This window comes from Leishmania martiniquensis, chromosome 27 (assembly GCF_017916325.1).
Source record: "Leishmania martiniquensis isolate LSCM1 chromosome 27, whole genome shotgun sequence".
Lineage (NCBI taxonomy): Eukaryota > Euglenozoa > Kinetoplastea > Trypanosomatida > Trypanosomatidae > Leishmania > Leishmania martiniquensis.
Window position 1 is genome coordinate 491,671 of NC_090162.1, and position 23,481 is coordinate 515,151.

The 23,481-nt window shown below is 60.3% G+C and overlaps 5 protein-coding genes across 5 annotated transcripts; all 5 read right to left on the minus strand.

Annotated features, from left to right (window-relative positions):
- Positions 1–1,490: 1,490 nt before the first annotated feature.
- On the minus strand, positions 1,491–3,938 carry LSCM1_03462 (uncharacterized protein; the record flags this gene model as incomplete). The annotated part of the gene is made up of 1 exon (XM_067321004.1): positions 1,491–3,938. The coding sequence occupies one exon, from the start codon at positions 3,936–3,938 to the stop codon at positions 1,491–1,493; it is 2,448 nt and encodes an 815-aa protein (XP_067177614.1).
- Positions 3,939–6,931: 2,993 nt separating this feature from the next.
- LSCM1_03463 (uncharacterized protein) lies at positions 6,932–8,689 on the minus strand (the record flags this gene model as incomplete). The annotated part of the gene is made up of 1 exon (XM_067321005.1): positions 6,932–8,689. One exon carries the CDS (start codon positions 8,687–8,689, stop codon positions 6,932–6,934), a length of 1,758 nt encoding a protein of 585 aa, XP_067177615.1.
- Positions 8,690–12,730: 4,041 nt separating this feature from the next.
- On the minus strand, positions 12,731–15,739 carry LSCM1_03464 (uncharacterized protein; the record flags this gene model as incomplete). The annotated part of the gene is made up of 1 exon (XM_067321006.1): positions 12,731–15,739. The coding sequence occupies one exon, from the start codon at positions 15,737–15,739 to the stop codon at positions 12,731–12,733; it is 3,009 nt and encodes a 1,002-aa protein (XP_067177616.1).
- A 922-nt stretch (positions 15,740–16,661) lies between these two features.
- On the minus strand, positions 16,662–17,360 carry LSCM1_03465 (uncharacterized protein; the record flags this gene model as incomplete). Its single annotated transcript, XM_067321007.1, has 1 exon — positions 16,662–17,360. One exon carries the CDS (start codon positions 17,358–17,360, stop codon positions 16,662–16,664), a length of 699 nt encoding a protein of 232 aa, XP_067177617.1.
- Positions 17,361–20,217: 2,857 nt separating this feature from the next.
- LSCM1_03466 (uncharacterized protein) lies at positions 20,218–21,459 on the minus strand (the record flags this gene model as incomplete). Its single annotated transcript, XM_067321008.1, has 1 exon — positions 20,218–21,459. One exon carries the CDS (start codon positions 21,457–21,459, stop codon positions 20,218–20,220), a length of 1,242 nt encoding a protein of 413 aa, XP_067177618.1.
- Between the last annotated feature and the right edge of the window lie 2,022 nt (positions 21,460–23,481).

Genomic DNA, 23,481 nt, shown 5'->3' on the forward strand with positions numbered 1-23,481 from the left:
AGCGCACATACACACACGCGCGCGTGAGCGTCGATCTTTTTCTCTCCCTTCAATACTGACGCGCTAAAGAGCAGTGGTGGCGCAGTGCCCGTCAGAATGGCGTGTGGAACACACCGGCGGCCTCGACGATGAGGCTGGCGTCAACATGAGCGCGAGAAGCTGGCGTTGGTCTTGGCTAGAGCGACAGATGCAGAGGGAGAGTAAGAGCCAGAGAGAGGATGCGATGAGGAAGAGGATGAGAAGAAAAAGAGAAACTCAGCAGAAAGCCGTCTCCACCCTGCCAACACTTCTGCCCCCTCCCCCTCCTCCGCCTTCTCCTTCTTTCGCGCTACCGATCCCGCAATACCCCGTGCCAGACGACGTAATGAATTGCCTCATACAGCAGCACGCATCGGCCCTTCTTGTAGGTGTGCGCATGTGTGAATGACGGCCATTGTTGGAGTCGCACTTGCCTCTCAAGTCAACAGGAACATTTAAAAAAAAGACGTGGAAAAAGGGGGAGGAGGGATGACTTCCCGCTCGACGCTCGGTGAGACAAACACGCGCACACAGCCTGAGGAGAGAGAGGGGGAGAGGGGCAGACGTAGATGAAGAAAAATGCATGGGCTGCTGATAAGCACAACAAAGTGGCACAGGAAATCCAAAGAGTCAGCCGTGGAGCAGCCCAACCTCTCTCCGCACACTCTGCCGCTCCGCCTTCCCCGGCAGTTCCCAACACCCATCTTGGTCTCATCCCGTTCCGTGCGGAATGGCTCTGTTGAATCGCAGACGCACGCGTTGGTGGAGCATTGGCGCCCTTGCCTGCCTCTTTCCTTTTTCTTCCCCTATAGACAAGCATCCCACGTGCGAGTGGGCGGTGGGGGAGAAGGCGGAAGGAGTGGGGAGTCGTCAGTGAAACCGAAGCACAGCAAACACCAAACGTGCGAGAGTGAGCGCACACAGATTCTCAGACACGCCCTCTCTACACCGAGAGATCACCTGGCTCTGAGCGCACGCAAGACGCGCAGCTGCAGAGGAAAGACACAACGGCCAAAGGGGAAAAAAAAGGAAGCGACAGAGCGAGAAAGGCCGGCGTCTCTTGGGAACCGCCTCAGCTGTCACGAACCCGCAAGAAAAGAAACGAGAAGAAAAAAAGAGTTGCCACTGGTAGGCCTACCTTTACATGGAGTGGCTACGCCTTGCCCTTGCCACCGGCTCCGTCCCCTTTCGCCTTCCGTTGGCTGCCGCACAGAGTGTGAGAGTAGCCAGCACCATTGAGAGCGCACACAAGAAGCTGAAAGGCGATCCGCGCGAGCGTTTGAAAGAGAGACAGCTTCACACACGAAAAAAAAACAGAAACACATAAGGGCAGGCAGGAGAAGTGGAGAGAGCGTAAAAGACGGGCGGCGCATTTAGGCTGAAGGCCAATAACAGCCAGCCAAGGAGCCGAAGAAAAATAGCAGAGGCGCCGCGTGCGACGCGGCGTGCTCGACTCCGCCCCCAGCGTAGGACTAAATGCCTGGCAGGCTAATTTCGTCATCCGAGTCGCTGACCTTCGGCCTCTTCGGCCTCTTCGCGCCATTCTGCTGTGCTTTGCCGTCAACGACATCGTCATCGGAGAGGTCGGCGGAAAAGTCTCTGTCAGTCGCCGCACCACCACCACCTGCGCGGCGGCCCGCCACTGCCGCGTTGGTTTCGGCCGTTCCGCTTTCGCGACGGCGATGGTGTCCGTTGCTGCGGTTCCTGTCCTCGGCAGACGAGTCGCCGCCGTTGCCGCTTTCACCGCCGACGCTGCTGCTGCTGCTGCTGCTACTGCGGATCTGCTGTCGCTCCACTTTCTTTGCCGCCTTCAACCACTCGTTGGCCTCCTCGTGAAGGCCGGCATCCTTGCAAAGCTGCGTCAGGTAATTCAGGCACTCAATATTGTCGGGGTGCTTCCGGTGCACCTGCTCATATAGCCGCTTCGCCTGCGCGAAGTCGCCGCGGCGGCGGTGGCACGAGGCCATCATCAGCTGCCACTTCACCTCCTGCGGCTGAATGTGCGAGGCGCGCTCGAAGAACTGTACCGCCTTGTCATACAACTCATTCTTCACGAAGTACGCGCCGAGCCAGGAGATGACGCCCATGTTCACCTGGTAATAGCGGTAGGCCTCCAGGTAGTAGTGAAATGCCTGCACATCGTCGCCGTCTCGGGCGTAGAGGGAGCCGATGCGGGCCAGCGCGTTGGGGTCCGTTGGTACGCGCCCAATCAGACGGTTGAACCACTCTAGCGCTGATGGGTCGCCGACAAGGTCGCTGAGGTCGGCAATCTGGTACAGTACCTCGCTACTGTCCACGAGAGCCTGCACGCGCTTGAACATGCGCACCGCCTCCTCATACAGCCCTAGCTTCTTAGCGGTCAAGCCAAGGTTGTAGATGGCCTCCACGCTGTCGGCCTCCACCGCCAGTGCTTTGTTGTACAACTCCCTCGCCTTGTCGAACTCCTTCCTCACGAAGGAGAAGTTTCCCTTGTTAACGAGCGCCTTGGCGTTGTACTGATTCGCGTCGAGACTGAGATCGCTGTACCTCTCGCCGCTGTCGTAGTCGCCCTCGAGGAAGTAAAGGTACGCCAAGTTCGTCGCCGCACGTGCGCGCAGGCTCTTGTCCTTCTTTTCAAACTCCTTCAGACCATTGATCGCCTCTTGATATCGCTTGTGCTTGAGAAAGGTCAAATGTTTGCACATCTCCAGCTCACTCGCCACGTGCGAGGTCGGGTCGCGCATCTCGTAGTTGCGCAGCTGGGAGATGATGTAGTCGTAGCCGACGCACCAGTCCTTGTGGAGCACTGGCGCAATCAAGCGGGCTGCGGTGATGACGTACCTGAGGTACCGGGCGCGGCGCTCCTTTCGCATGCGGCTGAGGCTATCGTCCACCAGGACGTCCTTCCGCTTCTCCTCCTCCTCAAAGTCCTCCTCGCCCTCGAGGCCGGTAAGGCGACAATTCGTGAGGCGTGTGAAAGTCCGCTTCATCTTCTCCGTCTCGCCTAGCGCGTAATAGCACAGGATGAGGTTGAACGTGGCGTTGACGTCGCCATTGCCCTCCACCACCGTCTCATAGCTGTTCGCGGCGTCCCTGTACTGGCCCAGCTTCACAAACGCGTTTGCGATATTTCGGCAGAGGTGGTAACGGAGGTCCTTCCCGGCGGTCGGCGTCTCGTCGAGCACCTTGCGGTACATCTTGATGGCCAAGAGGTAGTTCTGCTGCGAGAGGTAGATGTTGCCCATGTTCACCCGCAGGCGGCCGGCCTGGGGGAACTGCACATTTCGAATGATGAGATTGTACGTGTTGAGCGCCTCGGTGTACAGCTGGTGGTTTTGGTACTGAACCGCCAAGTTGAAGTGCACGGCGTAGGTAAGGTCGACGTTGATCTGCTCAGATGACCCATACTGCTCTCGCTTTTTGCACAGCGCCCTCTCCAGCTTGCCAGCGTCTTTGGCCTTCTCGAGCGCCGCGCCGTGGTCCTTCTGCAGAGCCAGCATGGCACTCTCCTCGATCAGCCGGTTAACCTGCTTCTCCATCTCGGCCAGCTCGTCCTCTTGGCTGTTCTCGCTCCGCTTCTTCAATGGTGGGGCCGGACCCATCGTCATGTTGGCCATACGGGCCTGGCCAGTCGGGTCAAAAAGGGCGGCAGCAGCGGCGCCGTTGCTCGCGCGGTTGAAGCCGACGGCGCGGTTAGACGTCATGGGGCGCGCGGCGCCCGAGACACTACAGCCCATCGTTCCGGGGCGGTTGCCCGGTACACCCCAGCTGGAGCCCAAGCCCGCCCGACCCCACTGCGAGGGCGGAGCCTGCATAAGGGGGTTACCACTCATCGCCTCCTCTGGTGGTGCTTCGAAGGGGTTAGAGCTTGTCGTCCATGGGTTGGCACCCATGCCCGGCGCCTGGAATGCGGCGTAGATGTCTTCGTCGTTGCCGCTCATCTTGCAGACACCCTCGCCTCCGTTACAGGTGCAAATAAGAGCTCGAAAGGGGGCGGCCCTTTGTGGCAGAAGGGCGGTGGGGGCCTTGCACTAACACACACGCACGGGCGACGGCTTCGAAAAGGCGAAGCTGTGCGATGAAGGAAAGCGGGTTGGGGGAGAAGAGAGAAAGGGGGGCGAGGAGGAGGCTGATGTACAATGGATGAATGCCGTCGCTGCTACCGGTCTACAGGAATGGGGAAAGAGGTGCGATGAAGCTGTCGAATGAAGGAGGCAGGCTGAAACTCAAGACACGATGGAGCACAAGACGTTCCCCCACGCTCCCCCTTGGTGCTTCCGCAATGCTGGGGGAAAGCGAATGAGGAGCGATTTGATGCCACGAGGCGGAGGCACAGGGTTAGGATATCAAGAGCACAACGGGTTCGCAGCGGGGCTTGGGGGAGGTGAGGCAGGGAGATTAGTCTATGTGGCCTCCTTTCTAGCGGGCCTCTTGGTAACGGGCCAAAGCAAAGGCGAAGGCGGTGCTGTTAACAGAGCGCTCTCCAGAGAGTAACAAGGTGGAGAAAAGGTGCGAGGCAGAAAGGGCATCGGAAAGGCAGCACACATTCAGAGCTTCCAACTAACGGCGCGCATCGATACGAGCGAAACAACGAAAAAAAAGCAGTGGCGGAGCCCTTTCGGAGCGCCATGCGATGGGAACTGCGCGGCAAGAGGCGCAGCAACAGGCACGCGGTGGGCCATCGACCGCCCCATGATGCGCTGCGAGAGAAGAGCGCGAAACACGCAGACCACAGCGAAAAAAAGGGAGCGCTCTGGAGCAGGCGGGGTGACGTCGATGGCCGGTTGACCCCTTCACTTACCGTTTTTTGACGTCACCGCCGCTGCCCCCACCCCCTCCCTCCTCCACTGTGGTTTTTCATTTTGTTGCTGCCGCGAGACGAGTAATGTCTGCTCTCAAACATTTCACAGACTTCACACACACACACATTAGCGACGAAAAGGGAAATCGCCCCCATCGCTTCCATGCACCACACACGCCAAGCCACACAGAGGAAGAACAAGAGGGAAAAGGACACGCCCTAAACCGGAGCGCACGACGCCCATGGTTGCTCGCGCGGCATCCGCTCAAGAGAAACGAGCAGTCACAGCACGAAACAGAGCCGGTCGAGTGGAGCAGGCGCACACGTGGCTAGCAAGGCAAGCCCGCCTGGGAGACAAAGCAAGCAAGAAAAGGCAGCGGGTACTGGCGGCAGCAGCCGAAGGCACCCGCACAAGCCTCGATTGGGGAAGGCAAGTCGTAAGTGCCCACAGCAGCCTTCTTCACGCAACGGTGCAGCGCTTCCTCTCGCGGTGACCTCTGCTGGCAATGTGGCTGCGGAGCCACAGCAGCTTTCGCCGCGCCACACAATCTTCATGCGAGCACACAAAAAGCAGCAGGCTCGATCGCTTCCATCTCAGTCTTGCGCCCACACACACCCTTCCGCCGTCCTCCCCTTTCTCAAGCCTCATGACCGGAGCGCGTCATCCTGACACACACTGAGGAAGCCTGCAAGCTTAGCAAATTCGGTGAAAGTGTACAGACCCCTGCAGCTGGAGTCCGCGTGAAAGCACAGGGAAGACATGGAAAAGGTGAGAGCACGTGAGCGAGAGGAGGGGGAGGAAAGAGGAGAAGGCACCGATCAGCAGGCGCTGGGAAGGGAAGAAGCTTGGCAGCAAACGCAGAGGTGCACCTCTTTCGAATGGCCCTGAAGAGGAGAGGGGAAGGAGGGCCAAGCGATAAAAGGAAGAAGCGCAAACAGTACAGTTCCGCAGCGCAGACTAGACACATCTTCGGGCCAACACGAGACGACGCAAGAGTCACATGGATACAGAGGAAGAGAGAGAGGGAGAGGGAGGGGGGGATGGGGAGGCAATCGGAACAGGAAAAGGGAAACGAGGGCGCAACAAAGCGATAAAGGACAGAAACAGACGCGCACAATGCGCACCAGCAAACGCGCAGGAGATGACGGAGAAAAACGACAGGGTGCTACTTTTGTCGGGTTGCCCTGAGATCGCTCATCATCGCTCATCCCCCCACCCCCACAACCAATGGGTGAGCCTACCAGTGTATACGCATAAAGCGGCAGCTTACCTGCCTCTGCAGCGCTGTGAGAAGATCTGCAAGTCGGGCTGGCAGCACACATTTTTTTTTGGAGCCCTCCAGCACCCTTTTGCCAGCATCCTTAGCCGCGCAGGCAAAGCTGCAGAGTCACGCGCAGCACAGAAACAGAAGCAGTCAAGCGATGTGCCGCACTGCTACATCATCAATGCGATTCGTCGTGAGCTTGCTCAGTCGTGACCACGATCAGGAGACGCATCGAGGAAGCTGCAGCCCACACCTCTCCACTGACGCCAACGAGTTGGCTGGGGCGCACCCGAGGAGAAGCTGCAGGCTGCTGGCCTCCCCCTCCTCACCCCCCCCAGAACACACACTTAGCGGAGTGGGTAGAGTACCGGGTCTCCTTGATGATGCCACAAACGGAGGTGATCCGCATAACGACAAAAAGGCGGAAGTGACGGTCGACGCAGTTTTTTAAGCAAAAAGTGAAGGGAAAAACTAAACACAACCGCAAACACACATAAACCGAAACGCGGAGAGGGGAAGACAGAAGAACAGCCGGGGAGAGAGAGAGACGAGGCCGGGCTGCGCGTGTGTATGGGTATGTAGATGCCTGTGCTGATGCTTGAATGTGAGGAGAAAGAGTGTGCGCGAGGCGGAAGCGAGCCGAGCAGCAGCACAAGCAGACTACCCATCTAAGGCACGCCTACCTGTCAGCGAGTGCCAAAACGTGAAGCGCGTGAGGAACGGGTTCGAGGCACTTTCGCGTGAGAGCGCATCTGCGCCTTGTGCAATCGTTAGAGCGTTTTATTCTTTCCCCTTGCTCGGTCGTCTCTCCACTGCGGATGCGGCGCCCGCCCTCACGGTGCTTCCTCCCCGAAGCCGTGGCGCGCCGTCACGACGGAGCGAAGCGCTTGAAGGACGGCGGCGGTGGCAAGCCGGCCGCGCTTGGTCGCGTTGCGGCAGTACCGGTGGCTGAAAAGGTCTCCGGTGCGGCAGCAGAAGGATAAGCGCCGTAGCCCGTCGCCTCCGCCTTGGGAGGTGAAGGTTGCACCGGTGCGACGGGAGCAGCTGCAAATGGCTGGGCTGTCGCTGTCACTGGTGCCGGGAAAGCGTATGGATTGCTCGACGGTGCCTGCGGCTGCTGCCATTGCGCTGCTGTGTTCACACCGAATGACGCCTGGGCAGCAGCCGGGGCTCTGGCGCTCGCAGCAGCCGCGGTGGAATCATGAACGCTGGCAGTATCGCTGGCACTGCCGCGGCCGCAGAGGTATGTGTCTGGAGCAGCAGTTGGGTACGATGCAGCTGCCGGTGCACTCGCGTGCGCAGAGGACGAAGAGGGCACATCTACGCCGTTGTTGCCCGAAATAGAGGGGTATTGGCTCGGCGCCTGCGACGCACGCGGCGGTGGCACATATTGTTGTGGCGACACACGAGCTGGTGGAGATGCGAGCATGTCGTTGTGTGCAGGAAGAGCACAGAGATGCGGCTTCGAGGGCGGATTCGATAAGGCCGGCAAAGCTCTGATGGGTGGCGGTGGAGGGGAGCCCGTCTTCGCTATCTGTGTCGGCTCCAACGCGGCCATGTGCGACGGCGGCGAGAACGACGGCGCGTGTAGGTTACCTGTGTGTGGCGCGGAGGCGGCAGCATAAGCACTACCGCCGTTGGGGAACGCTGGCGCAGATGTGGCTGGTACCGCGGGCAGGTATGCCTGGGCAGGCGGCGGTAGCGTAGAGGTCGCCTGCGCGTGGGCCAATAGGGAGTGCCCGGGCAGGGTAGCCGGCATGGTCGCCGAGGCAGTAGCTCCAGAGGTTGGCTGGTTAGAGAGATAGGAGGCTCCGGGGTGGGTGCTCATCGTTGTCGGCGGAGGCAGCCCCACGGGAGCGGCCGATGGGGTATACTGCGGTGCGACGTCACCGTAGACGCCGTACGCCTGTGCCTCCTGTCGCGGCGCCGCTGGGGTAGCGTTCACGGTACCAAAGTAGTCCGGAACAGCGTATTGTGGGCCGCCGCCACCGTGACCACGCCCGGGCGCCCCGAGAAGTGGTGGCGGCCCTCGAGTAGCGGCGGCCGGTGGCGGCGGTCCCGCCTTCTTCTCGCCCATCCTCTCCCGGTTCGCCTCCTCGAGCTTCTCGTAGTATTCCCGCTGCACGCTCTCCGGGGCATCTCGCGACACAGTCCAGCGGCCCAGCTGCGTGTCGTAGTAATACCAGTTTCGTGTCACTGGAAGGCCGTTTTCGTCTAGTTCGGGGCGGTCGTCTGTCATCGCATTGCCTTTCATACCGCCTTGCGACCCCGCCGGTCCGAAGCCGAAGGGATCGTTGTTCGTTCGGCCGCGCATGCTAGTGTTCCAGTAGTGCGTCGCCTTATCGCTTGCCTGCTTCCACACTTGCCCGAGCTTCGACTCCAAGCCACTGGCCAGGCCCGAAAACGTGCCGGCGCCTCCGCCACCTTGGCCACCGCCGCCCAGGCTAGGGTCTGAGTCACCCGCCACGGCCGCGATCGGGTCTGTGCTATAGCTGCGATTCTCTGTCGTGGAGAAGCCCGCCAGCTCGCCTCCGCCAAGAGTACCGCTGTCACCGTCGCCGGAGCCGCGACCGCCAATGTCGAGGCCGAGCTTCGATTGAAGCCAGCCCACCGCACGAACGGACATGCTTGTAAATGCGTTTCTTCTCTCGTGTGTATGGTGGGGGCGAGAGGGAGGGGGATAAGAGAGAGGTGGGATTCTCTCAGGCGAGAGAGAGCAACACAGCACCAAAAGGCCCTGATGAAAGGGCGCAGCACTTCAGCTAACGGTCAACGAGTGACAAGAAAAAAGGACATAAAATTTGCTTGTGCGTAATATACCCAACTCTCTCCCACGAGCAACACACGACTCAGTCTGCCCTACAGCCCCGACCTATCGCACAGGCCCACCCCCGCCTGGTGTACACCCGCAGCAGCAGCAGCGGCACAGAGAGAAGCGTTACAGCGCTGGGTCGGCTTCTTAATGTCAGGCGAGCGAAAAGGATGCGCGGTTCAAAAACAGATATGTTTGAAAGCGTAGCGAAAAAAGGGGGGCGCTGAGCGAGTGCGCGCACAGCGTACGTAGGTGTCCCCGCACGAGTAAGAATGCGTGCACGATTCGGCAACGGTATGGAGAACAGGTAACGGGGCTCACAAGAGCGTTCGGTCTCAAGAGGGAGGTTGGCGACAGCGGAGAAAAGCGAAGCCGTGTATGGATGAGAGCTCCGCGTCTTCGCGCGACTGGCGACAGATCCGAAAGACCCCCTTACTGCAAGCGAGAGGGAGAAAGAAGTAGGGAGGAAGGGAGAAAGGGAGAGAGCTGCAACGGTACACAGACACGCAGACTCCTTTGGAAGAGATCGGTGGCCACGCAGCAGAGATGATAGAGAGCGGTGGGCAGAAAGAGTAATTGACCGACCTCAACGGCCCCCCTCACTAAAAAAAGAAAGAGGGCCGATGGTAATAAATAAACCGTTTATTACGTCGCACGCAGTGTTGCTATAGAGTGCGCGTGGTGTACTGTAGAAAAAGTGGTGGGAGAGGGTGACACCTGTTCACTCCAATTTCTTTGCGAGCGCGATAGAAACAATGTGGCACCCACACAGGTACGTGGGTAACAAGGCGCGTATGTATGGTGCCCCCGCATATTCGTGAGTTCGGAGTGTACGCAAGCGAAAGCACAAGGGATGAGCGTGAGGTTAGGGAAGAGGAAGAGGGGGGGCAAAGATGGAAGAAATGAAGCCGTCCGCCAGTGAGGTGTGAGTTGCCTACAGAGCAGACACACGCATACGCAGAGAGAGAGAGATAACGAAGATTCATCAGGCAAAGCAACTGTATTGGCAGAGCCTCACACCACGCAAGTGTGTCTGGGTGTTTACCCTGCGTACGCCTCGTCTTGTGTGATGGGAAAGGTGATGGGAGGGTGCGCCAACAACAGCAATCCCATCATCACCCACGCTTCTCGTTTCACCGGTTTCCTCTTCAAGTTTAGGACGGAGAGCCACCAGCGACGCACGCAGCACGTGATGATGCGTTTTATCGAGTACTGCTTCGGCGCGTGCGTCTGTCCTACGGGGCCTTCTTGTGTGTAAGCAATGGAGGGCAGCATGAGAAAGCAAGATTGATATGGCAACGCAGATGATGGGCACACTCGCAGCACAGACGGAGGAAGGGGGAAGCGCCCCCTCATGAACTCGATGGGGCACAAAACAGATCCACGAGAAAGAGCACTCTCTGCAAAACCGAGGAGAAGGCAGACGGGGACGAAGCACCTCTCCCTTCGCTGCACAGCAGCACCAATGCATCACTCATCCACGCCGCCTTGCCTTCCGCTCTCCCGGTTGGCAGGCGTACGACCTCCTTTCCTCCAGCAGGTGTGCGCGCTCGCCAACTATTCGACCACGCAGCCGGGGTAGCGCTCGACCTCTGCCCCAACTGCCACGGCCGCGCCTGCATCGAGCCGTGCTAAGGGATCGTCCAGGAAGAGGGCGACGCTCGCAAACGTCCTGTTTGGTTCTGCTTTGACGCACCGACTCAGCAAGCGGCCGCCAAGCCGCCGGGCCATCTGTCTCGCACAAGACGGTCCAGTCCTTCACGGAAAGGTAGGACCCAAGCTACCACGTATCGGCTAAAGCGCCGCGACTGTCAGCACCGGCGGCGAGCCAGTTGCGTCAGTGAAGGCGGGAAGCGCATCCGCCGGTGCCCTCGCAGAGACATTCCCACCACCACCACCACACACACACACACAGACTCCAACACCTTCAGCCGACAGCTCACCGGCACGCAAAGGAAGCAACTCGCCGGCAATGCTCTGCATGTGGTGGTAAAAGAAAGCAGGAAGACAGAGGGGGTCGTCAGAGCGTCGCACCACCGTCTCCAACTCCAAGTCGGCCAGCAGAGGTGCGCCCGGTGGCATCCGAAAGTGCGGTAAAAGGCGGCTGTGCACGTGCGCGCTGTCTGCAGCTCTGCAGAGGGAAGAAAAGGAAAAGCAAGGCGTGCCGCTGCGCACGTGGAGGGATAACAACGAGGTGCCTAACACATCGTAATGCAGCGCAATAACGCCCCTTCAATGGGTCATGCAGCCGACGCAGTCGTCCCCTCCACCACCGCCAAAGCCCACCTGGGCGCAGGCGTCGGTCCCCCCCCAGCTGGCGAGGTCGTCATGAGCACATCATTCTTGTTCACTCTGTGGCAACAAGAGAAGAAGTCCATCTAGTGCACACCGAGGAGCCTTGTAACGCGGCAGAGCCGGTAGACGCGCATGCCGCTCACGCCCGACGCTTGGCATCCCCATGCTATGGTGATAAGGCAGCTGACGACGCTTTCTTGGCGGCACCGGCCGCGGTGCTCTCCAGCACGGCTGGGCAAGAGCCAGTCCTTCAGATAATCCGCGTGCAGCGGCGACGGTGAGCAGGCGGCCACACACGTTTAATGCTGCCCACGCGCGCCGCACCGCTTCGAGAGGTGCCTCTTCGCAACAACCTTCATCGTCTTCCTCCCCACAGCCACCTCCTCCTCCCTTAACGCTGTCGGTGACTCGCCGCGTCTCTCACCCCACGCCACTGGCGCGCGTTCACTTGACGCGACGTGCAGCGTGGAAGGGGCGGGATTAGCATGAGCGAGAGCTCGTTGGGCGAGATAGCGGCGCACCTCTCCTGACGGCGGACGGCGCTCGAGAGCTTCGACATCAAAACAGATGCCGCCGCTCGCGTCACCGCATACCGGCCAAATAATAGCGGGGCGTTTCGGCCTGAGGCATTCGTCAAAATTCGCTTCGCAGGCCAGCGCCATTCCACTCAGCCTCCGCATTTCACGGCCGGTGTGGCCGAGGGCAACGGCGCTGGGCAGTTTAGGGAGGCGGGACTTGGAGGATAGTCGAGGTACTGGCAGAGACGAAGCGCATACGACGCGGTTCAAGTGCGATGTGTTCGAGACGATAGAACCGCATGGACAGCACGATCCCACGCAGGTGCAGCCGTGCACTGTGAAGTCCCAGGAGATGGCCGCGTGAGAGAGGGAGGAGTTGTCCATGCACGGCGTGCGCCCGTTTCAGTGAGGCATTGAGGAAAAGGAAGAGAGCGAAGGCAAAAAGAGGGAGACGTAAAGCGATCAGGCCACTTGGGCAATATGGTGATGCGGCAAGACGAAGGGCGCCACGCCTCTGCATCCCCTTGCGTGGTGACAGGTCCGCGAGCAACCCTCCGCCAGCCCCCGCTCCCGTGCTCGTGGTGATAAGGTGCGTACCAGTAGTAGCGCATGGCTCGTGTTGGAGGCTTCGGTGCGAGGGGAGAGGGGCATAGGCGCCTTTAGCGGAGAGGGGGCTGAGAGGAGCGACGATGTGGTTTGCCATCCGCCAAGACTGCGCACACGATAGGAGGTGAGCGGAGGCGAGGGAGGACGGCGAGAGGACTCGGGGCCGCTAGAGCGGAGACACGCATCTCGGAGAGGACCGTACAGCAGGGGAGAACCCAAGAAAGAACGAGACGCGTGAAGGCGTCGCAGCACACGGGTGTGCATGGGTGAGGGGAGCCAGGCAGACGCGCGCATGCACACGTCGGAGGAAGAGGACGCCTCTCAGGCAATGAGGACAATGCGAAGGGGGGTCGGTATAGCGGCCCACATACACACACACACGCCACCTTCCTCCACCTCCCCTCTGCAATTGTCCCACGGTCGCATCGGCATCAACTCAGCCGGACATCTTCAGGTACATCAGATTTTGCGATAGGGCTGTGTAACCAACCACGGCGTCCAGGTATGCGTGCAGGTACTCGGCGTAGAGACAGGCATACAGCACGTTTCGATGCTCCTCAATGGCACCACGAAGGATTTGGGAATGCACACCTGAATCGTGCGAGAAGCGGTCTGGCGTAGCTGGGGTCCTGCTTAGCTCCGCATCCTCGTCGGGGTCCAGGAGGTCCCAGTGCTGCACCAGCATGTCGTACAAAAACGGAATGGAGAAGGGAAGGGTGGAGGCGCCAGTGCTGGTGCCCGCTGATGCTCCACTGCTACCCCTGTCTTTTTTGGTTGGGGTAGGCTCCGTGGCCTTCCTTTCCAAGTGATGTTGCAGGAGGTCGCGCAACCGACGCAGGGCCGCCACCAGCGGGCCTCGCTTCGAATCCAACAGCGTGTACACCACGCGCAGGTCTGGCAGAACGGTCAGAGACACGATGAGGTCGGCAACAAGGGAGCTGACAGTGTATGGGGACGAGTCGAGGTGCTGCACCATTAGGCACAGAGTCGTGATGAGAGGGGAGGACTGTACACCTGCATGGAACCAGCAATTCACTGGCTCCGTTTCCGCGGCCGGCGCCTCGGCCGCCCTTGTGCTCTCAGCAGTCAGCATGGCGCCTGTAGACGAGGAGCCGCGCAACGGTGTCATGGCGCTCATCATGCGCTGCCGAGCCCTCAGCGCCGTCACGGGCATGTTAGACTCGACTCGCAGCAGCCGCGATAGCACAGCTTCCCCGACGCGATCGGGCTGCAGTCCTACTTTGGGGCCCGCCGCAGCGGCCGAGTGCAGACGACTCAGAAAGCAGTCGTGGATGTTCAGGTGCGGCGGTGCGACGGCGGTGTCCCATGAATCGGTGCTGTTGCAGCGTCCGGAGTCGTCAGTGCTGGACACGCGCGCCACCTGCTTGAGCTGCACGTCCGATAACGACATGATATCCATCAAAAACACCTCGCGCACAAACACATGCGGAACATGTTCGGCGAGGGTCTGCACTAGCAGCAGCGTCGCTTTCGTCGCCGACCATCGTGTCGTGACGAAGCCCAGTACCGCGCTGCTCTCCTTGTCCTCCTCAGAGAGGCAGGGGTTGCTAGAAAGGTGGGGAAGGATATAGTACGTGAAAAATGATGTCATCGGGTGCTCATGCAAAGCCGCGGCCGCCTTCTCCTCCCGCTGCCCAAGTGTCTCGGCACGGCCGTCCGTGAGCGCCGCGGCATCCTGCACCACAACCTCATAAAACTGTTTCTTTGGCACTATACGCCCGCTCCCTTTGCGGATCGTCGTCGAGAGCAGCGCCTTGGCAAAGCAAACCTTCAGCGGCGGCGCGGCGCCTTGCAGGCCTGCAAGTAGGTTGGACACCACTACACACGCCGCCGAGTACACGTGGCTGTCCGACGACTGAAGGAGCGGCAGGAGGGTCCGATGGAGAAACTCTTTCTCGATGAGGGGTAACAAGCGCAGCGCATCGGCGACGGATGGCGCCATTGTCAGCAGCGTTGCCCAGAAACGCAGCACATCACGAAGGTACAGCAACTGCGTCGCGCCGTCGTCGTTTCCAGGAATCTTACAGAGCGTCAAAAGGGTCGTGCGGGCAGCGTGGAGGGTGAGCGACGCCACGCGTGTCTCTTTGGCAACGAGGTCCTGAATCCACGGATCTGAGCACTTGGCCAGGGAGACAACGGCGCTTAAGGCAAAGCGACACGTGTCGCGCCGGTGCGTCCACTCCTTGGTGCTGCAGTCGTGCGTGAGGTAAAGCAGCAGCGCGTCCAGCAGCACGAAGAAGTTGCGCTCTTGTGAGCCTTCCTCGATGACAAAAAAGTTGGCCAGAGCGGGCACCCGCTCCATCTTCTCTGCCAATGTGCTGAGGAAGATGACAAACTGTGTGCGGCCGGCATCTTGCAGGAATGTGCCGTCATGTGGATCATCGCTCGCCCACTGGGGCGCCGCTGTTACCCCTGAAGTGGATGGCGAAGGCGACGCCAGTGTCGTCACAGAGGGACGGGTGGCGGCGTTGGCGGGGTCGAGGGCCCTGCTCACCTTGCGAACCATGTCCAGCAGCGGGACAATGAACGCAGACGGGCAGAGCTGCAGCAGTGACACGGCTGGTTCACCAGCTAGAAGTGAGAGGCGATCCATCGGCGCATCGGCGTCCTGCAGTAGACGCGACAGGAAGCCCAAAAGGATGGAGCGAACGCCGGGTGGTTCGTTCTGCTTGGCGTACTGGCACAGAGTGAGGAGAAAAACGTTGCCGATGGGCGGGGGGCCCTCGCAGGCTGCTGCAGCGTCTCTCGTCTTCGACACGGCCTGCGCCTCGGCTCCTGGGGGCGGCGGTGTCGACACACTGTGGCCATCCGCGAAGAGAAAATGGTAGCAGGGCGGCAATCCCGAGCAGCCGCCATGAAAGCCATCCAGCAGGCACGACGACGACAGCGAGGCGGATGGCGAGGTGCGGATGTCTGTGGCAGTCGTCACCGCCTCCGCCGTGCCACGGGCCCCTGTGCCACCGCAGGACGCCGATGACGGTGGCGGGGGCGGCGTGTGGCGGGGGCGGAAGTCGGGGACAGAGTTCAACGGCGGTGCCCTTTCAAAGCGGAAGGATCTCCCAAGGGCGGAGTCGTGCCGATGCAGCAGAAGATGCTTCTGCTGCAACATCATGCGATCCGCTCGCAGCGCGTCCAATATGGTCGAGAGTGCCTGCTCCACGCTGCCCAGCTCCTTCACGAGGCTCGCCCTCTCATCGCATGTGTTGGCGCATTGCACCCGCTGAAAGTAGTCGCACAGCTGCAGCCACTGCTCTTGAACCACCGCCACCATGGAGGCCGGCAAGCGATGGCCGGCAGGAGGCTCTCTCGCGGAAAAGGGAGCAGCTGTGGCGGTGGCCACGGCGGTGAACGCGTCTCTCGAGTCGCGCGTGTAGCACGGCGGCCCTCTAGAAGCATCGGCAGCCGTAGAAGCCCCTCGCTGCATCGGCTGCATCGACTGCACCGCTCATATAAGCGAGTGAGAGCCACTGAATCGTAATCGAGCCGTATGAATTTGTCTGTGTCCATGCGCGTGGGGGGGGGGGGCAGAAAGGCGACTTCAGCGCTGCCCTCGGAGCTGCGAAGGCATGCGGTCCGCCAAACGGTGTCGGTCGACTCAGCCACAGGGAACCCAAAACTATGGGAAGCGGATCGACTCGACTGACGGTCTGCTTGCGCTTGAGTGAGAGAAGAACCCTTTGCAGGAGAGGAGCTCGGCAGGTAGCTTTCACTACACAACCGCAAAAAAAAGAAGTGGAAGGAGAGAGAGGTGCAGCGAGGCGCAGCAACGACGAAACGGGCATAGGGCAGTCTTTTCCAAAAGACTGAGCGTACGCCACGCGCACTCTGCGTGGAGGGTGGAAGGAGAGACTGAGGGAGAGGCATGTGTAGAACACACCACATGTGCGACGCCACAGCGGCGGCAACTTTTGCCGAGTCAAGCTACCCTGCCACCCGTTCGAGTACTCCAGCGCCACCGCTGTTCCTCTAAGCGATGTGCCATCGCGTGCGCACGGCCGTTATCGGCGTTGCGCTTATCGTTGTCACTTTGTTGATCTGATTCGGACTCCCGTTAGTTTCTTATGCGGAAGCTCAGCAGGGGCAGCTAGCATCAGACGCTTCATGCCGTGTTAGTGTGGGTCGCCTTCACCGACGACACGCGTACGCCATCGGCGCAGCGGGGGGAGGAAGAAGGAGCGCCAAACACTGCTCTTCTCGGCCACTTCAGGGCCATCCGAAACCAACGAAAAAGGGCGTACGTTCACGAGCATCTGAGCGTGACGCTGTCACCTTCGTGAGGCTGCGGTGCAAACACCCCCCGACAGGCTGGGGGAGGAAGTCGCCGTCTACACGTCCCCCTCCGCAACCTAGTCCTCACTGTCGTCGTCAACGCCGTAGAAGAACTGCTGCTGGTGTTTGATGTTGCGCCAGTTTGGATTGCACACGTTATCTGCTTCGTCCCCGCTTCCCTCCCGGTACTGCTCCGATGCACCGTCGACGGCCGTGCGCGCTTCTGAGCGGACTTGCGGGGCGGTAAGCACTGATGTTGTTGTCAGTGCTGTGGCGCCATACTGCGGCATGCGTTGCAACGCAACACGCTCGTCCTCAGCGCGCCGCTGCGCCGCCGTCACGCGTTCACGCCACCCTTCGTTCTTGGGATCTTTGAGGAAGTTCTCCACTTGCTCAGGTGACGGTTTGAAGCTGACGGCGCCATCTGCAATTACGACAATGTCTTTGATGCTGAGCCAGATGACTTTGTGGAACTTTCTGGGCAGATGCACGACTTGCTGGACCCCCACGAGAGACGCTGAGGCATCCACCTGCGGTTCCCCCGCGTCACGGGGTGCAGCCTTCAGGCTTTCGCCATGCGAGGTCGGGGTGCTGGAAAGAGAGTTGGTGGACGCGCTGTTCGGTTGCGCTAGAAGAAGAACGCGGAGGTGCTGCCCATGCGGCGACTCGAGGCAAATCGCGAGCGTCTCGCCCTCTTTGGGTCCTACCCACCCAGAGACGTCAAGGTACTGTTGGGTAAGGTGCTTCGCACGATGCTTGCGACCAGCTCCGCTCATGTCTTCCCCCTTCGCAATGAGAGCGAAGGGCAGTGCGCGAAGGCGGCGTGTGTGCGCCCTATAGTGTATGTGTCCGAGTGTGGAGGGAGTCAGGTGCGGGTCAGGGGGCAGGTACGTCGGGCATCCGAAGGACAAGTTTTCGATCAACTGTGGAGAGTGACGCATAAAAAGGCTATTGGCGGGTGGTGCGAGCGCAGCACCAGCACAGAAGAGACGCTCGCGCGAACGGAGGCGTTGCCTCATCAGCCATGACCTACAAGGCAGCCGTGGATACGCACGCCGGGAGGAGCCAAAAAGGCCCGCGCCCTCACCATTCACTCACACCAAGTTCTCCGCTGGCCCCTGAACTGCACGTGCGGAGAAGGACGAGTATCCCCATTCGCTTACCCCAGTGTGTTTTTCTTCTCGCCTCCGTTACCTCCCCTTTATTAAGGACCAGTTCGCCGAAGTAAGAGGGTCCTGCGCAAGTTGTCGGGGAAGTGCCGCCCCAGTCGGTCGGCGACGGCATCCCCTAGGCACAACGAAACAGAAGCGCAGCCTGTGCATGGGAGAAGAGCACACGCACGCAGGCAGACGGGGCTTGCAGGGCAGGGGGTGAGGGAAGGGCCCGCGCTCAGATGAGCTGCTAAGAACCCCTGAAGATACATTACACATGAACAAAGAAGAGTGGGGGAAAGGCGAAAGGCGAGCGCGGCTTTACTGATTCATCAAAGCTTCCTCTCATCAGCCGCAGAGGGGAAAGGGGGGGCTCTGCTGCTCTCCTCTGAGGCCCGTCTGGCCGCACTCTCTCACCACCACCCTTTGTGCTGATATTTCTTTGAAGTCCTCTCTTCTTGTGGCTACGCCACAAGGCCCCTGCTTGTTTAAGAGCCCCCTCCCACCTCTCGCCCCCCTCCCTCTCACTCCTCGAGGCAGCCTCGTCCGCTCTCGGGGTGGTATTTTTGTGTGTTCGTGAACAGCCCCTCGTCTTCGTTCGAGCCCCTCCACAGGCCCCAGCCGATGTGGAGAAGAAAGAAGTAAGGGAATTTTTAAAAAAAGGGGAGGCAGCATTGTGGCGATACAGCGACAGCGGAACGTGTCGATGCGCGTCGGGCGTGCACGCCGGGGACGGGGAGGGGAGGGAGTCCGTCTCTAAGCTGAGAGACAGACAGACAGACAGATGTTCGCTTTCCCAGATGGAGCGTGACGCTGCCCACCCACGCCTACGAGATGGAGAGCGAGAATGAGGGGAGGATAAAAACAACGCGCACACGCACACACACACACAAAGGCAGAGGCGAGACGGCGAGGAGCAGAGGAATGAGCAGCAAGAGGGGCAAAAAAAATTAAAGCGAAGATGGCATGCACATCCCCTTTGCTGTGTGATTGTGACCTCACAAGAGAGCCGGAGCGGGCACACCGGCGTGCACGCACGGCACAAATCAAAAAAAAGGGAGAGAAAGAGAGATGCCAGAGAAAAAGTTTGCTTCTTTTTTTTGCTGACCAATTCCTTTCAGCGCGCCCATTTCTCTCTGCCGTGCAGCACACCATTTCAACTCCACTCCACCCTGGCCTATCCACGCAGGCCCCCAGCCCGCCTCGTGGGGCAAAGCAGCGCTAGACACATACTACAGCAATGCCTACTCAGCGATCTGAGCACGGCCATTGCCTTAACCTCTGCTCACTCACTTCGCCGGTTGCCTTAGAGCCGCCCACGCTACGCCACTCACCACACGGTGCATCCCCTCCCCCCCATCTCGAGGTGTGGCTCAGGTTCCGCGCACACAAGTCGGGATACGGAGATGCTGAGATGCCACGCCCTGAGGCGCACACTCTGTCATGAGGGCGAAGGATAAAAGGGCAGTCGAGAAGACAAATCGGAAAGCGAAAAACAAAGGTGGCGGTAGGCGAAAGCAAAAGAGGGCGGGGGGCACAATAGCGGCATCGGCGCTCCCCCATGTGACACCCAACCACAAGATGAGAGAAGGGGGAGCGGTGAGCGAGAGGAATGGCGAAAAGAGAGGAGGTGAGGAGCACACGCGGAAGCAACAGGAGGAAGACGGGGCGTCCGCAATGTTCCAGTCCGCGGCCCTATCACTACACACTACCCCCTTCAACAAGTTGGCACACTACAGCCGCTCCTCCCTCCTCTCCTGCCCCTCGCCTCAGTTGACCACGCACTTGCTCCCTTCATACTAACAAGCCTGTGGGCTCAGAGACACGCACAAGCACACCCACACACACTCCTGTCTCTTCGTGCCATGGTGCGTTTTTTTTCCTCGGGCGGAAGAAAGGATAGAGAGGAGAACGCAAGAGAGAGAGAGAGGGAGCGACCAAAGGGAAAATGAAAAAGAAAAGCGGGTCGGGTCGACGAAAGAGGGCGGAATATCGTATGGCGCACAGAAACGCACTCAGGCACAGACACAAACAAATTCAGCAACGGGTTATCGAAGACGTCAGCATTTTCTTCGAGCATTATACGGAGAAGAAGAGTCCGCTGCAAAGGCGAACGAGACACGTATAGGAAGAGAACAAGACGCGATTAAGAGCGAGGCAAACGAAGTGAAAGGATGAGGTAGCAGTGTAGAAGCGGCTACGGTGTCGTGGTGTCGACCGCCTGGCGAGAAACAGTGCGCTTCTTCGACCACAAAAAGACGGCTATTGCATGCAGAGAGGAAAGAGGGAGCGGGGATGTCGTCCGCCATCCTTGTCACGGGGGTACGCGAAGAGTTGCGGAGCAGCGGTCCGACGAGTTCAGCACCGACGGCATCCACGCTGAAAAGCATATGTCCTGTCTATACCCGCCTCATGTTCGATGCGAGCGGCTGTCGTCTCGCGGATGGCGGTGGGAAACTCAGCACTTTTCCTTTTTCGACGCTCAAGGCCAGTCGCGGTACGGGACGGGAAATGTCACTTCGCTGCTGGAGAAATGCGCGCTGGACTGCTCGTCGTTGCACTCACCGATAATGGAGATGAGCAGGGTCATGTCATCTGGCTTGCCGCCCTCGTAGAGGGCACCACTCTCTATACACTTGGAGGCGTACGGGGAGTCACAGCGCTTGTCATGCGCGACCGCGGTGGCATCGACCATGACAGCGTTCGCGCCCATGTCGATCGCCGCCATGATGTCGTCGAGAAGCGTGTGAGGGTTGCGGTTCTTCTCGTAGGTGGCGACATGCGTCGGTGCCTTCACCACCTCACCATCCCATTCGTGCAGGTATCCGTGCTGACGGAACACACGCTCCACATGCGGCCATATAAGCTCTGCAATCCGACTTGGGTACAGATTATCAAAAACGCCATCGGTGCCGAGCACAACCACGTCGCCTTTCTCCACCGGTATAAGAAGACGAACCCCATCCTTCGGTGTGTCGTTGCTCCCAGTACCCAGCTGGTAAGGGTAGTCCAGCTGGTGCGCCTGCTCCTCTGTCACGTAGCGCACGCGGCCACCGCGAATCAGCATCATTGTGCAGTCGCCAACGTAGACGACGTCCAGCAAGTAGTTCTCCGCGCCGTCTGTGCGCTGAAATCGCACGAAGGCTTGGTGCAGGTCTGACGTCGTCGCTGCCTGCGTCACCACAGCATCTTCAGCAGCGGTACGCTCCTTGGTGACCCCCGCACCCCCCATCGCATCATCAGCGGCTACGACGACTGCGGAAGCGGAAGCTGTGAGTGGCGCACCAGTGGTGGAGGCCCCCGACATTCGCAGTGACGGTCCGTCCAACAGCACCACCTCATAGTGATCCTTCGACTGAATCTCCTCTTGTGGCTCTTGCAGCGTTGCCACCAGCGCTGTGCATGTGCCTAAAACGTCACTATGCTTGCAGCGTTCGTAGCCACGCTCGAGCAGCCGAAATGAGCTCGCCGGGGCGTCACCAAGGAGTTCATCCTCCACGTACTCGTACATGCTCCGCGCCAGTGCCGCACTGTAGAGACCCGCGTTCAAGTCTGCGTTTTCTTTCCACCAGCTAACGCCATCCAGCACCGCCTGTACATTAGAAAGTGTCAGGAACGCGTCCTCGCCACCGCGCTCCGCTTTCTCCGGCAGAGGGGCCGCTCGCACATTACGGTATAAAAAAGATAGCCTCTTCCCGTAGCGGGATCCGATGAGGCGCAGCATACTTTGGTGGCTCTATGGCCACAGAAAGAGGGAAAAGATAGAGCAACGACGCACACGGTGCGTCATCAATGAGTGGTGAGCCGAAGAGAGCGGGGCGCCACAGGAAGTTTCCGCCTCCTACACGCGTGCACACACGCACGCGCGTCGACACACAACTAAGAATCAGCAGACCTCAAAGAGAGGCGGGAGATCAGAGAAGTAAGTTCAATGAGCCGTCGCCCTACGCCCAGGAGCAAAAATTGTCCATCAACGCATGGAACAGAAGAAGTGGCGCTCACAGCGCGGTCTCTACACGAGCAACAGAGCCGACAACGCCTCCGTGACAACAAATGGGCACGGCATGCACCAGGATATGGGCGAAAAAACAGTCTTTCCCTTTTTTCTTTTATGGCGTAACCCCCGCAACACACAAGCCAACAAATGTGTACACATATAGCTGTGGCACGCTCACCTGTGGCTGCACGACGGTGGCGCCCTCGTCGCCTGGAAGGAGCGGCCAGCCGTCGAAGCGGGCCATGCGCCTAACGGGCTCTCCACGCCGCCCCCTCGCCTCCTCTCTGCATGCGTGATGCGCGATCGGCGCCGGATCGGCGCGGGCGAGCCGCAGGCATGGATCCACGCGGGCCGCGTGCAGGGTCCCGGCTCAAGCGCGGAAGCGGCGGCCTCGCTCGCTCGGGCCGTAGGAGGCGCCCCCGGTGCATGCAGGATGAGCCGCAGGAGGACGCCACCCAGCGTCACGCAAGGGCCCGCACAGACCCCGTGCTCTGCCTGTATGCCGTGTGTCTCCACCAGCTGCCGCAAGCCCACGTGTTCCGTGACGGGGCGCCGAGACTCGACACATCGGAGACTGCACGACGCAGCGGTGTACGTCGGGGGCGTCCGCGTCATGCTTGCCGCGCCCGCGCCCCGTTAGCCAGCCCGGTCAGATGCAAGAGGTGCCGCATATGCCGCCCGCATCCACCCTGGGACTGCGCGACATGGGTTTCCGCGCGTCCATTCACGTCCACCACTCTTGCCCTCCGAGCCCCAACACGCTGTGCTCGGGTGTCATGCACCATGGCAGTCGCGCCGGACAGCGCCTGTGCACCGTGCTCACACTTTTGCATCCAGAGACCTGCCTCACGGCCGCATGGCTGCCGCCGTACCCCGCGGCCATCGCCCCCCGTTTCCGTGGCTATCAGCGGGGGCGTGACCGGATGGCCCGCCCGCATGTGCCGCGATAGGGGGGACGCTGCCGGGTCGGTGGCAGCAGGGGCCCGCGCAGAAGCAAGTGACCGCGCACAACAAGCGCACGGCCTGGCGTCCTGAGAGAGGGGAAGGGGACGGTGATGGACACTCGCCGGGGGAAGTCCATCCGGCGCGAGTAAGATGGGCGTAATCACATCAGCGGCCGCACCGTGTGAAATGATATGTGCCTTCGCCTTCGAGCGATCCGAGAAGCTCACGTGCCATATCGCGCACGACGCCGGGCGGGCTGATCTCTCAGAAAAGACAGGAAAGGGTGGGAGCGGTACCGCGGTGCCAGCGCTGCATCAGGTACCACACGATCTTCTGCAAGTGCCGCCACTGCCAGCCACCCCCCCCGGGTGCAGCAATCCAAAGTACGAGCAGGCGATCATGGGAGCTGCGCGAGGACGCCCCGCTGTCGTATCGTGAGCTCGTCACATTTGTTGGACGATGCGGGACAGCGGGCACCATGGGGCTCTCGGCGGAGTGCGGGGCAGCGCGTATTGCCATCGCGCAGGCGCCGGCCAGGCGTCAGAGACGCGTCCCCGGGCCTCTAGTCCCCCCCGTAGGAGGCGGCAAAGCGTCTGACCTCCGTTTGCCTTTTGATCCCTGCGGACTGGGGCGCTGCTGTGATGCTGACCCGCCTGCGAAAGGGCCGATGGCAGAGGCGCACACGACAGGCCGGCAGCGCCCTAATGTGCGGCCGAATGCGTGGCGCGAGGCCCCTTACACCGTGGTAGGGCCCATGCTCGGTAACGTGAAAAGGGGATAGCGACTCTCTAGCAAGAACCGTAC